This window comes from Polypterus senegalus, chromosome 5, assembly GCF_016835505.1.
Source record: "Polypterus senegalus isolate Bchr_013 chromosome 5, ASM1683550v1, whole genome shotgun sequence".
In the NCBI taxonomy this organism is placed as follows: domain Eukaryota; kingdom Metazoa; phylum Chordata; class Cladistia; order Polypteriformes; family Polypteridae; genus Polypterus; species Polypterus senegalus.
In genome coordinates, this window is record NC_053158.1 from 200,922,640 (window position 1) to 200,936,358 (window position 13,719).

Sequence of the window (13,719 nt, forward strand, 5' to 3'; positions counted from 1 at the left end):
CACTGCTTTTAAAAAGGGGGCCGGTGACCAAAAGAAAAAAAAAAGCTTTTGCAATCTGTGTTTCAAGTTCCTGTTTCTCTGCCTGCCTTCTGTTGGGTTACCTGTACTTATTCGTTTTGTCCTGGATTGTTTCGTGGTTGGGGTCTGGATTGTCTGCCGTCTGCCTGTGTACACGAGGACTGCAAGTGGATTCATTGCTATCCTGTGAAGAAGGGAGCGCTCCTGAACCTGTCCACCCGTCTTCATCATTTCAGGAACCACCGGTAGAACTATCTTTACATTCCCATTCAACAAGCGGATCTCTGGACTATCTATCTTCATCAGTACATTTCATCCGTTGCTGTTTTTCATGGACTTAACTGTGTGTGTTTTGTTGGTGATTTGTTGTATTTAATGTATAATCGGTGTAAGGGGAACAGGGGTGGTATCGTTATTTTCATTACATTCTTTATATGCTGTTTGATTACCGGTTTGCTTTGTTTTTGTCTGTTTGTGAGTGCGTGCAGGTCGGGTCAAGGCTGGGTGAGTCCCTGGAATCTCCACCATAAAAATAAATAAATCACCAGTCTTCTCTATGGTTTGAATGTTAGCGGCACCAGAGACCACTACAGCGTTATTCATTTCTCCTTGCTGCTGATTGACTGCTGCCCTGTGACGCATCTTCAGCCGAGTGTTCTCGTGTTTTCCAATTTGTTCTTCTTAATCCTTAAACCACCACTATAGTCGTTTCCCAGTGCCATTTGCCAGCACATAGGAGCCAAGTATATTCGGCGGCGTACATTCATTGAACGCGCAACCAGCTATTGTCGGTTCCCAGTGCAATTTACCAGTATGCCGGAGCTGATCAGTCTGTGCTGTACATTCATTGAGTAGCCAGCTCATGACCACTGTCGGCCCATTGCAGCACTGCAGCCTCACTGTCTCTGGGATTGACCCGCTGCACTAGATGAGCCTGCAAGCCTCAGCGTTTACCTCTGTGTACCAAGATGCCGTCGAAACACCCTGCACCTTCTAAGGCTTCTGGCAATAAAAACGCGCTTGCATGAATTACAGTACATATAGCGGTAACATTGGTATTTTACATTCTAGCACCGCGGGTGACATATCAGTACAGTACTGTACAGCAGACGGGTTTACCTTTACATTTTTAGGTAATGTTTGAAGCTGAGGTTGAAATTAAATAAAAGTGTTTTGGGGGCATATTTAGGGTTTAAACTATAAAAATAGGCATTTTTTTAACCACATCCATAATTCGCAGTTTTTCACAATTCACGGGTGCTCTAGGAACGTAACCCTCGCAAATTTTGAGGGTCTACTGTATATATGCCATTTAATTTGGTGTCTAGTTATGCAGGATGCTGAACTTTTTCTGGTTCCCCCTTTATTTTTGTCCCCCTATACCCAAAAGCCCCTTATTTTAGGCCATTTTTGGACCATATTTTGTGCAGGAAATGACACCCATATCATAAAGAGTAAACCAATTTGTGTCTTCTGCAAAAACTATCAGAAGGAGTTGAAGTTGTGTATACTGCATCAACTGAGCTCAGGGATTCACCCCTCCAAATGTGATACGAGGGGTCAAAGTTACTCTTTTTCACAAAGTTTTGAAAAATATGGGTCATGGTATGCTATTTCGACGTTGTTGATCACGAATATGATTCAATTGTTCATATCTGACTCTTTACCAGTGGTCCCATCTCTCCAACACACAATCCCAGAAGGTTAAAAATAGCAAATTTCAAACACGATAAACATGTCAGGTATCATTTTAGACTATTTTAAGGTCAGTGATTACGAATATGATGTTATTTTGATCTTTTACTAGGGGTCTAGCCCTCTGTGGACCTCCATCAGAATGGGGAAAATGACAAATTGCTATTGCAATCAAGAATACTGAAACTTTAAACTTTTTAATATTTCCAATATTTGACACAACTATTCTAACTTATTATGAACTTCTATCTCATGAAAAACATCGACGTTTCTTATGAACACACCAAATTAGGGTGGCTTATTCGAACTCCAACATTTTAAAATCTACACTTCATTCATTCATTCTAAATAACAAACCCATCCAGCCATTTTAAAACCATTGTTCTCTGGCACAGGATCACAGGAATCCGAAGCAATCTAATCTAAGCAGCAGTTGGTAAAATTTAGGATCCAACCTTGGACAACAAAAACCCTCAAAATTTCCTGGACTGAATGGTCTTCTTGTAGGGTAGCAACACCCCCATTTAGCTAATTCTTAAATATATTTTTAGAAAATATAGCTTTCTTTTTATTATTGTAAGTCCACGAAGATTTTGGTCAAAGGCGGGAATATTAACTATAGGCAACATAACATTCTCAAGCCCACTTCATCTTACTTAGGGTCACAAGATGCTGGCACCTACCCCGCAGCAGGTTAGCGAATTGCCAATCATAATGTTGCATTTCAGCCAGGGTTCCACCCCTTTCATGTTCAGATTTCCCTTTTATATCTTTTTGTCCATTTAAATCTTTTGTTTATATTACTATTACCAGATTTCCCCCGGGAACCAGCAAAGTTTGATTTATCTATCATTATTTATTTTTATTTTTTGTATTATTACAACCTTTTATTAGATTTCTCTGTTATTTAGTTTTTATGTTTCCATGGTTGTTCAACTATTTTATTTGTCTCTCCGCAAGAGACAGGGCCACCTGTCCATCACCGTCAAGGAACTGCTTTCAGCCCTATAAAGACTTGAGGAAACACACCTCTGTGTGGTACATTGCATGTGCTGGGTTTTGGGAAATTCTCTGTAATTATTGCTGGGCTTTTCTTAATTTAATGGATTTTGACCTCTCTCTGCATTTTTGCATTTGGGGCTTGTTTACCACTAGATTGCCTGTTTTTAAGCTAATTCTTTGTGTGGCTTTCATGTTCCTCAGGGCTTCCTTTGCTGAAGAGCATTTTTGTAAAATAAATAAATAAATTTTATTCTGTTATACAGTATAGTACAAGCCAGAGGTTTATGGTGACCCTTCCTCTTGTGGGACTTTTTACAATATTTTTTGGAACTTTAAAGTATATCAGCCTGTTACAAATTTTGAGGACTTGATACCCAGCTAATTTGGACACCTCATTTTGGGATTTTGCTTGGAGGAACTCACTAGATCATGACACAGAAAATATTGTAATATAATGGAATCACTTTAGTTTAGGTACTGAAAAAATGCATCTATCATTTATTTACTCTTATGTTAGACCTTAACATAGGTTTCTTTTGGTCTCCATAACACTTATAAAACATCAGTAGATGGGCATATATAGTGTGGCATATTAACACGATGGTAAAATTACTTGTTAATATGAAGGATTCATGGGTTATATACTTAATCTGGAATGTCAAGAGAAATGTGTCTCACTGATGGTGACATTCAAGAGATGAATTAAACCTTCACTAATGTTTTGTGTTATGAAGACTCAAAGGAGTGTTTGATAAGGTCTTGTTACATAATAGTAAAGGAGTAATTGATGCATTTTTGCAGTACCTAAACTAAAGTGTTATCAACAGAACAATCAGCATATATGTATGTATATGTATATATATATATGTGTATATATATATATATATATATATATATATATATATATATATATATATATATATATATATATATATATACCTGTATATACTGCGGTGGGTTGGCACCCTGCCCAGGATTGGCTCCTGCCTTGTGCCCTGTGTTGGCTCCAGCAGACCCCCGTGACCTTGTGTTCGAATTCAGCGGGTTGACAAATTAAAAATGTGTTTCTCAAAAGATTTGCAAATTTATTAAAGGCTAAAACTGAAATCTCTAATTCATAACAGCATTCAGACCCTTTGTTGTGGCTCTCCAAATTGTGCTCAGGTGCCTTCAGATTGCTTTCATTCTCCTTAAGATGTGTCTAGAACTTTATTGGAGTCCACCTGTGAAAAAATGAATTGGCTGGACATCGTTTATAAAGGTACATGAGTACATGTATAGAAGGTCCCACAAAACACAATATTTCAAGACAAAAAAAAATAAATAAAACATGAAGTCCAAGACTTCCAAACTACTTGTCTGGTTATTCGGTTTGGTCAGACGGCCAATTCTACGAAGACCCCTATTGATTCGAACAATCTTCCATTTCACAAATATTAAGGGCACTGTGCTCCAGGGAACACTCAAAGCTTTAGAAACGGTCTGATGCCATTGCCCTCACTTATGCCTGATCACAATTTGAGATCTACAGATGGTTTCTTGAACTTCATTGCTTGTTTTTTATCCTGACATGCTGTGTAAACTGCGGGACCCTTCTATACACAGGTACATGTGTGCCTTCTAAACAATGTCCAATCAATTCAGTTTGTCACAGGTGGACCCCACAAGACACATCTCTAGGTGAAGTAAAGCAAACAGGAGGCACCTGAGCACAACTTGGAGTGTCACAGCAATGGGTCTGAATACTTAAAGAAATGAGAGATTTCAGTTTTTTAGCTTTTAAGAAATCTGCAAAACTTTATAAAAATGTGTTCACTTTTTCACTATCAGTTATTCAATGTATATTGATAGGAATGGAGAAAATCTTACAGGGCCCTAGAAAGGGTAACAAAACAGGAGTACAAAAAAGTTTGAGGAATGGGAAAAGTGTCAGGACAAATGTACTAAATATATACCATATATACTCACGTATAAGTAGGGTCTTGAAACCTGAAAACTCGATCATAAAATCAAATCCCGACTTATACACCCGTTCAAAAATGTGACACTTATATACTGTATTTTTTTTTTTTTTTTACATCTTCTTGCCTCCTCCAATTTCGCATCAGTTTCTCGGGTGCTTTGAAGATTATTGCAGCAGCGCAGTTACCAATTTCTTTTACCACTTCAACGACTTTTAATTTAAAACCAGCTTGAACGCTCCATTGTTGATAAGGGATGCTCTTATGATAAAGATGTACGAGGGTGTGAGATACAAAAAACACAAATCAGTGCAAACACTGCTTCGGAATAGTTCAGGTATTGCAGTGTGGTCACGTAGGCACAATAGAGAGAGAGAAAGGTAAGGAGCACGTGCTGATACAGTACATTGCAGCACCCAAATAGAAAAAAAAGGCCGTGTGCTCTGTGGTTACTCTCTCAGGTGGGCATTAGCATATCATGATCTCTTGGACCAATAACATGAGTTTTCCGCATTCGACTTATATGACCGACATTATAAAATACCAGAAATTATACGATAAAATCAACTCCCAACTTATCTGTGGGAGAACGTATCCGCGAGTATATACAGTGTATGACCGACATTATAAAATACCAGAAATTATACGGTAAAATCAAGTCCCGACTTATCCGTGGGAGAACTTATCCGTGAATATATACGGTAATTAACCATAGTAAAATATAGTAAAACGTAATAAACTGAAAGAAAATGATGCTTCATATTGCGTTATAGGTATTCATTGCGTTATACATTTTCATTCTGTTTGTCTTTGAAATTAACGCGCAAATACTTTTTAAACTTACACTTTTACTGTAAAACTTCAGTAAAAGCAATATTTGGAATTAACTTTTTGTCAATATCGCATTGAATTTTGATCCCGTGTTTGGAGTTACATCGTGACAACGCAACATACAACTGCCCATGAGTGAATATCATTTTTTTCTCTCTAATAAATAAAATTACTTTTTTAAATGTTTGTCCCTGTGATTTGTTAATTGTCGTAGCAAAAGGTATTCTAACGGGAAACTGTAAACGTTTTAATATGAACGGCATATCTAGATCTCCTTTGGTGTCTAATGTTATCTCCTGAAGATGTACTAGATTACCTTTCTTGTCGCCTGTTAAAATTTTATATGTCAGAATTGTTCGTCCAATTTTGAATACAACTAATCTTGTCCTATTGCATAGCCCATCACTCAGACATAAATTATGCAATAACATTACGATGCACCCTTCTTTCAACAGTAATTCGGCCGGTGGAGGACTGGACGGTGTTAACATTTGTAGTTATTCTTCTGGATATTATAAGATGATGTTTTCATCTTCTGCAATATCACCACCAACTGTTTTCAGCATAGTCTATTGATACGCATTTAACCAATTTGCCATGTAGCCTATCGACAATTTTTGCGTTAATTTGTTTGACTTCATCGTTTCTCTGTGCTAGGATTGCCCATGTACTCATTTCTTTGGTTGATAACCCTTCAGGATGAAAGTCTTCAATAAGATTTGGACATAATAAGTCTTCTTTTATTGGGAACTTAAAGTGAGGAAAACATAAAACTTTATAAGAGTGCTGGAACTGTGTCTGACAAAAGCATTCACACGAATGAGAGGTGAGAGGACCGTAGGCATAGTTCCGTTAATCTGTAATGGTTGAGAGGAGGGCGGGACTTGAAAAAATCTCTTGGCAATAGCCTTATCTCGTTTCAAGATTTTCTTTTACGATAGAGAGATTTGAAGACAAAAATAACTTTCTTAGATCTCCTTAATTACAATTGAGGAGTGCAGGAGGATGTTACTTATCCTAATAGCAAGGCAGGGATTGAGGGCCAGTCCATGGCAGTACCCATTCACATACCATGCTAATCTAGAATTGCCAGTTAATCTATTACACGTCATTGGGAATATGGAAAAAAGACCAAGTACCTGGAAAAAAAAACCCACATTGACATGGGGAGAGAGTGCAAGAAGACACAGAAAATAACCAGATGTATGGAACTGAAAGCCAAGATATTAGATCCATGAAGTAGCTAAGCTGCCCTTCCTGCTCAATGATTATATTATTATTATTTCTTATTTATGTTTTGACACTGTTAATAGTGAATATACGCCCTTACCGATTCCACAGCGAATCCTTAGATGAAAAGCTTGACAGCCTTGTAGATGAAGATCTCATCTTGTTTCGGTCACCTCCAAATTAAACTGACTGCCTGCGAAAGGATTAATCAGAAGATTTAGTCAGACAGGCCAACTCTCTGAAATAACAGTACTGCATTATTTCTCTTATGAGCATGCAATGTTAAAGAATACTGTTGTGAATTTGAACCAGATAACATGACATTCCTAATAATGAATAATGAAAGTCACAAGGGGGCTGGCTAACAGAGTTTGACAAGCTGTCAGTCCACTGCAGGGCAAACTAACACACATACAGTGCAGTATGTGGTAAAGCGTATTTAGAGGTCCATGGCAGCGTGAGGATTGTTTAAAAATAAAAACAGTGCGTCTTGTGGGTCTGCATGGTTAGGTCCACATTCGCACTCCCCAGATAGGTTTTGGAAAACGTCCTCTAGTGGGCCCTTTGCTCACTGCCTGACCAGCACCATGGGGCTCGATTGCCATTTGCCATAGAATACCAGAATTGGCAGGTCCACCACTGGAACCCTGTGCTTTTCACAGATGAGAGCAGGTTCACCCTGAGCACATATGACAGACATGAAAGGGTCTGGAGAAGCCGTGGAGAACATTATGCTGCCTGTAACATCATTCAGCATGACCGGTTTGGTGGTGGGTCAGTGATAGTCTGGGGAGGCATATCCATGGAGGGACGCACAGACCTGTACAAGCTAGACAACGGCACCTTGACTGCCATTAGGTATTGGGATGAAATCCTTGGACCCATTGTCACACCCTATGCTGGTGCAGTGGCTCTTGGGTTCCTCCTGGTGTATGACAATGCCCGGCCTCATGTGGCGAGAGGATAAAGGAATTGATCCCATTGACTGGCCCCCATGCTCACTCGCCTGACCTCAATCCAATAGAAAACCTCTGGGACATTATGCTTCAGTCCACCCGATGCCTCAGACTGTCCTGGAGCTCAGTGATGTCCTGGTCCAGACCTGGGAGGTGATCCTCCAGGACACCATCCATCATCTCATTCGGAGCATGCCGCCCCATTTTTTAAAAAAAAGTTTTTTTTTATTTATAAGAATGTCAGTTAAAATGAATGGCTCGTTTATTTAGCCTCTTATAAATACTCATCCAGCATAGTGGACCTCAGTTTAACGGGAATACTCCAATCAGTAAGAGAGTAAATATTTAATTTTCATTTCATGATTTTTATTGTGTTAATACATTTTTCTTTTACATATTTATAGAATTTTGTGATTTTGACTCCAATAAATAATAATTTTTCTTTTGTACATTTAAAGATTTTACTAATATTTTGGCCACAACTGGGGGTTGCCCAGGCTTGCCACCCTAGTGTGTTTATATTATATATATATATATATGGCCGGGACGCCCAGGAGGACGTGAGGAGGGCTTGTGCCTCCTCCAGACCGCGAGGGGGCGTCCGTCCTGGTTCTGTTGGGGACCATGGGTGAGGGCATGGAAGCCCTACCTGTAGGGGCCCGTGGTCACCGCCAGGCGGCACCCGATGCGGTTTATCCCATGTGGTCCTCGGCGGGGCTGCAGCCCGGCCGGGACGCCTTAGAGGACCAGAGGAGGGCGTGTGCCTCCTCCAGACCGAGTGGGGGCGTCCGTCCTGGTTATGCAGGGGGCCTCGGGTAGGGGGCTTGGAAGCCCAGCCCTGTAGGGACCCGTGGTCACCGCCAGGCAGCGCCCGATGCCGGTTTACCCCGTGAGGTCTTTGGCGGGATGGAGCCCGGCCGGGACGCCTGGAGGACGAGAGGAGGGCTTGTGCCTCCTCCAGATCACGAGGGGGCGTCCGTCCTGGTTATGTGGGGCCGGGTACAGGGCTTGGAAGCCCAGCCCTGTAGGGACCCGTGGCCACCGCCAGGCGGTAGCAGGACTGAGCTGGAGAGAGAGGACGGGAGGCGGCCAGGAAGGCACAAAGACTGTGGGCCCTGGACTTTGGGGAATCGGAAGCACTGGGGTTGTGAGTGCACTTTGAAACTTTGTATATAGTGTAAATAAACAGTGTGTGGGTGCAAAATATGTTGTCCGTCTGTGTCCGGGCCAGCGTTCACAATATATTATATATGTATATATATATATATATATATATATGTATATATATATATATATATATATATATATATATATATATATATATATATATATATATATATATATATATATATATACTGCTCAAAAATTAAAGGAACACTTTTAATGAGAGTATAGCATCAAGTCAATAAAATTTCTGGGATATTAATCTGGTCAGTTAAGTAGCAGAGGGGTTGTTAATCAGTTTCAGCTGCTGTGGTGTTAATGAAATTAACAACAGATGCACTAGAGGGGCAACAATGAGATGACCCCAAAACAGGAATGGTTTAACAGGTGGAGGCCACTGACATTTTTCCCTCCTCATCTTTTCTGACTGTTTCTTCACTAGTTTTGCATTTGGCTACAGTCAGTGTCACTACTGGTAGCATGAGGCGATACCTGGACCCTACAGAGGTTGCACAGGTAGTCCAACTTCTCCAGGATGGCACATCAATACATGTCATTGCCAGAAGGTTTGCTGTGTCTCCTGCACAGTCTCAAGGGCATGGAGGAGATTCTAGAGACAAGCAGTTACTCTAGGAGAGCTGGAGAGGGCCATAGAAGGTCCATAACCCATCAGCAGGACCAGTATCTGCTCCTTTGGGCAAGGAGGAACAGGATGAGCACTGCCAGAGCCCTACAAAATGACCTCCAGCAGGCCACTGGTGTGAATGTCTCTGACCAAACAATCAGAAACAGACTTCATGAGGGATGCCTGAGGGCCCAAATGTCTACTGCCCTGTGCTCACTGCACAGCACCGGGAGCTCAATTGGCATTTGCCATAGAATACCAGAATTGGCAGGTCCACCACTGGCGTCCTGTGCTTTTCACAGATGAGAGCAGGTTCACCCTGAGTATATGTGAAAGACGTGAAAGGGTCAGGAGAAGCCGTGGAGAATATTATGCTGCCTGTAACATCGTTTAGCATGACTGGTTTGGTGGTGGGTCAGTGATGATCTTGGAGGCATATCCATGGAGCGACTCACAGACCTCTACAGGCTAGACAACGGCATCTTGACTGCCATTAGGTATCAGGATGAAATCCTTGGACCCATTGTCAGACCCTACGCTGGTGCAGTAGGTCCTGGTTTCCTCCTAATGCACGACAATGCCCGCCTCATGTGGCAAGAGTATGCAGGCAGTACCTGGAGGATGAAGGAATTGAAACAATTGAATGGCCTTCACGATCCCCTGACTTAAACCCAATAGAACATCTGTGGGACATTATGTTTCGGTCCATTAGGCGCCAGGTTGCTCCTCAGACTGTACAACAGCTCAGGGATGCCCTCATACAGATCTGGGAGGAAATGCCACAAGACACCATCCGTCATCTCATTAGGAGCATGCCCGATGTTGTCAAGCATGCATACAAGCTCGTGGGGCCACACAAGATACTGAAAAGCATTTTGAGTAGCAGAAATTAAGTTTTTGAAAAATGGACTAGCCTGCCACATCTTCATTTCACTCTGATTTTAGGGTGTCTACACAATTGAGCCCTCTGTAGGCAGAAAACTTTTATTTCCATTAAAAGACTTGGCATCCTTTTGTTCCTAAGACATTGCCCTGTCGTTATTTGTATAGATATCCAACTTCATATTGAGATCTGATGTATCTAATGTGTTTCTTTAAAGTGTTCCTTTAATTTTTGTGAGCAGTGTATATATATATATGTATATATATGTATATATATATATGTATATATATGTATATATATATGTATATATATGTATATATATATATATATATATATATATATATTACATAGTTTACTGTCAAAAAATGCAAAGAGTACGCAACACGTTTCGTCCTTATTTGGGCTTATCAGGCGTACACAGACCAACCACATGCGTTACCTGGTAGGTAACCAACCATACAATCAGATCGAGACTACGGATGCTATGTGCGTATGTATATATATATATATATATATATATATATATATATATATATATATATATATATATATATATATATATGTATATACATTCACTCTGGGTAGATGGTAATACAGAAGATACACATACACACGTACAACATATATATTGTCAGACATGTGCAAGTAGTGAGGCAGCCAAAGGCCTGCAAAAAAGGGCTCTAACACCTCCAAGCAGAAGAGGGCGCCATCAGTAACAAATCTCCTCTGTAACCTCAAAAACCAAACCCACCCAAGACTGCTGACATCATTTCCTGTGGCCAAAAAAAAACTTGTCCCGCCTCTTCCTCGCCAGATAGGATATAAAGAACCACAGCACCAAACGTTGCCAAACATTTGAGGGACTCTTGTCTGGGTGTTGGATGGTGCACCTGAAGCAACAATTTTATGACTCTTTATATTTACCCATATGGTCTTATCATCACTTTTCTCTATTTTCATGTCATTTTTTTCTTTTGTATTACCTTGCTGGAGCCTATGCCATCATAATGGGGCACATAGTAAGAACACATGGACAGGGCACATGTCCAGCACACCCAGACGAAACACACACAGACACACAGAGAACAAGCAAACTCCACACAAAGGACAGCCAGGATATGAACACCGGTCTCCTTATTACAGTGCTTCCACAACGCAATCATGCCAACCATAAGAAATATCCATCCATCCATCCATTTTCCAACCTGCTGAATCCGAACACTGGGTCACGGGGGTCTGCTGGAGCCAATCCCAGCCAACACAGGACACAAGGCAGGAACCAATCCTGGGCAGGGTGCCAACCCACCACAGCCATAAGAAACAATTACATAGAAACTGTAATTAAATAAGAAGCCAGGATAGGAGTATGGCCTATCCCAGCTGGCACAGGGTGCATGACAGGAACAAACCCTAGACAGGATGCCACTCCGTCGTAAGGCGAACACCCACACATGCATACATGCTCTTACACACGCACACTAGGGCTAGTTTAGCGTTTTCCCTACCCTGCATGTCTTTGGGAGTGCATCACCGGTACACAGGGAGAACATGCAAGCCCTGCACAGGTAGGACCTGGGATGTGGATCCGAGCCTCCTTGTTGCTACCACTACTCCACCATGCTTCCCTCCCAAAGATACATATAATTGTAATATTTCCTATGCTCAAAATGAAGAACGCGATCCGATACATTACAATTTCTCATGTGAAATGGGTATATTTATAGGATCAGCAGGGCAGAGGGAGGTTCGGTGACTGACTCCGGGTCACACATTAAGCCAGGTGTCGGCACTGAGGCACAGCCTTGTGTTTTTTAAAAGTTGAGTGCCTGATCCTGCACACCACACCACACCACGCGTTAATAGACCTACAGACATATAAATGTATACGGCGTGATGTACGGATTCCTGCCTTGTTCCTTCATCGTCCCCCACGCAACCCCTTGACAGAAAACGTGTCATCAATAAATGAATGAGCGTCGACCTGCCGTGTACTTTTAGACATAAGCATGCTGACTTGACCCTTTAGCATAAATATGTTGAGATATTTACAGCATACACATACATGCACATACCCACACACAAAATGGCACTCATGAACGATTCCCCGACTGCGATTTAGTTACCCGTACGAGTGCTGCGGCCGCTGGGGTGGAACCCCGGGGTTGAAAATTGCCCAGTTCCTTTCTAGCGATAACGGTTTCGCTGCTTTACCTTGCGATTTAGCAGGAAAAGTCCACACCGTGGAAGAAAAAACCTCGCGTGGGCGCATCTCCTTAACTACCGAATCTCAAGAAGCTTGGACCTCACGTTTCCCGGTTCTGTGCAGAGCCCGACCACGCCTAAGCGAGTCCGTTAACTTACCGAGCGTGCGCCTCTCCGAATCCCGAGCCTTACTTTATAAAGTACATCCAAATCCAGGAATTTACGGTGGCGACCTGTGCCGTGTCGAAGGGTCCTCATATTGATGTCATTTTGCACGAGGCGCGATTTCTCCGTGTGTGTGCCAGTAAAGAAGGACTCGTTCGCTGGAGAGAAAAAAAAATTAGCCGAGCGGAGTGCGGCGATCCGTCTCCATAGGCTGTTGCTGCGTAGAGATGCGCGGCCACGCAGAAGGGCAGGAAGGAAAAGCGAGCATGTGAGCGCCGACAGCCGCCAGGATCTGCGAGCGAAGTCAGGAAATCGGGATACTGGGGCAGGAAACACCCCACCGACACGACACAGCTACTGGGAAATCGTGCGCCTTTCTCCAGTCCTCAGTATGTGTGTGTGTGTGTGTGTGTGCCGCTTATTTCTTGTCAGTCAGCAACTTGCGTTATTGGAGCGCTGCGTGGGCTGGAGGTGAGCAGGAAGGCAGAAGAATTTGTGTTTATAGCAACTGGACACGAGAACGGCGGCGGCGCGGATCGGCGATCGGAGCTTCAGAGGCAGCGGGAATCCGCGATGATTTGCACGGGGGTGGGTGGAAGGCGGATTTGGGGGCTGTTTCCACGTTTACCTGCTGTCTCCGTTAAGATACAGAACGCGGTTAGCAGGACAGGCTAGCAATGGAGGTGGGGGGGATTTTGACATCATGAAAGGGTTTTTATTGTTGCTGATTTCTTCATAGTTTTAGTGTCTGGAACTGACCACCCTATAATTTCTAACAGTTCCGGTGTCAGTGCCAAGTTTCTCACAGAATAACAGCTGGATGGATGCCGGTTTTTTTTTCGCTTTTGAACTGGGGGCAGATTCCTTCAGTTTGCAGGGTTAGATGGGGTCTCAATGTGACAAACCAAATTGCCATTTAGAAATATCACAGAATGCATTTTGAACATATCTGGAAATGCACTTAAGACATTTCTAAAAGAATTACGG

General features: G+C 42.1%; 1 protein-coding gene across 5 annotated transcripts in view; it reads right to left on the reverse strand.

Annotated features, from left to right (window-relative positions):
• Positions 1-13,256, reverse strand: part of LOC120529808 (arf-GAP with SH3 domain, ANK repeat and PH domain-containing protein 1-like) — a 347,163-nt gene extending 333,907 nt beyond the window's left edge. For 2 of the 5 annotated variants that reach the window (XM_039753980.1, XM_039753979.1), the window contains exons 1-2: positions 12,727-13,256; positions 6,838-6,930 (exon numbers count right to left, since the gene is read on the reverse strand). In XM_039753980.1, coding sequence (XP_039609914.1) covers positions 6,838-6,896 — 59 coding nt within the window. In that variant the 5' untranslated portion in view covers positions 6,897-6,930; positions 12,727-13,256. The remainder of the gene's footprint in view (positions 1-6,837; positions 6,931-12,726) is intronic. The other 3 variants (XM_039753978.1, XM_039753976.1, XM_039753977.1) reach the window with 2 other exon arrangements.
• Positions 13,257-13,719: the final 463 nt, after the last annotated feature.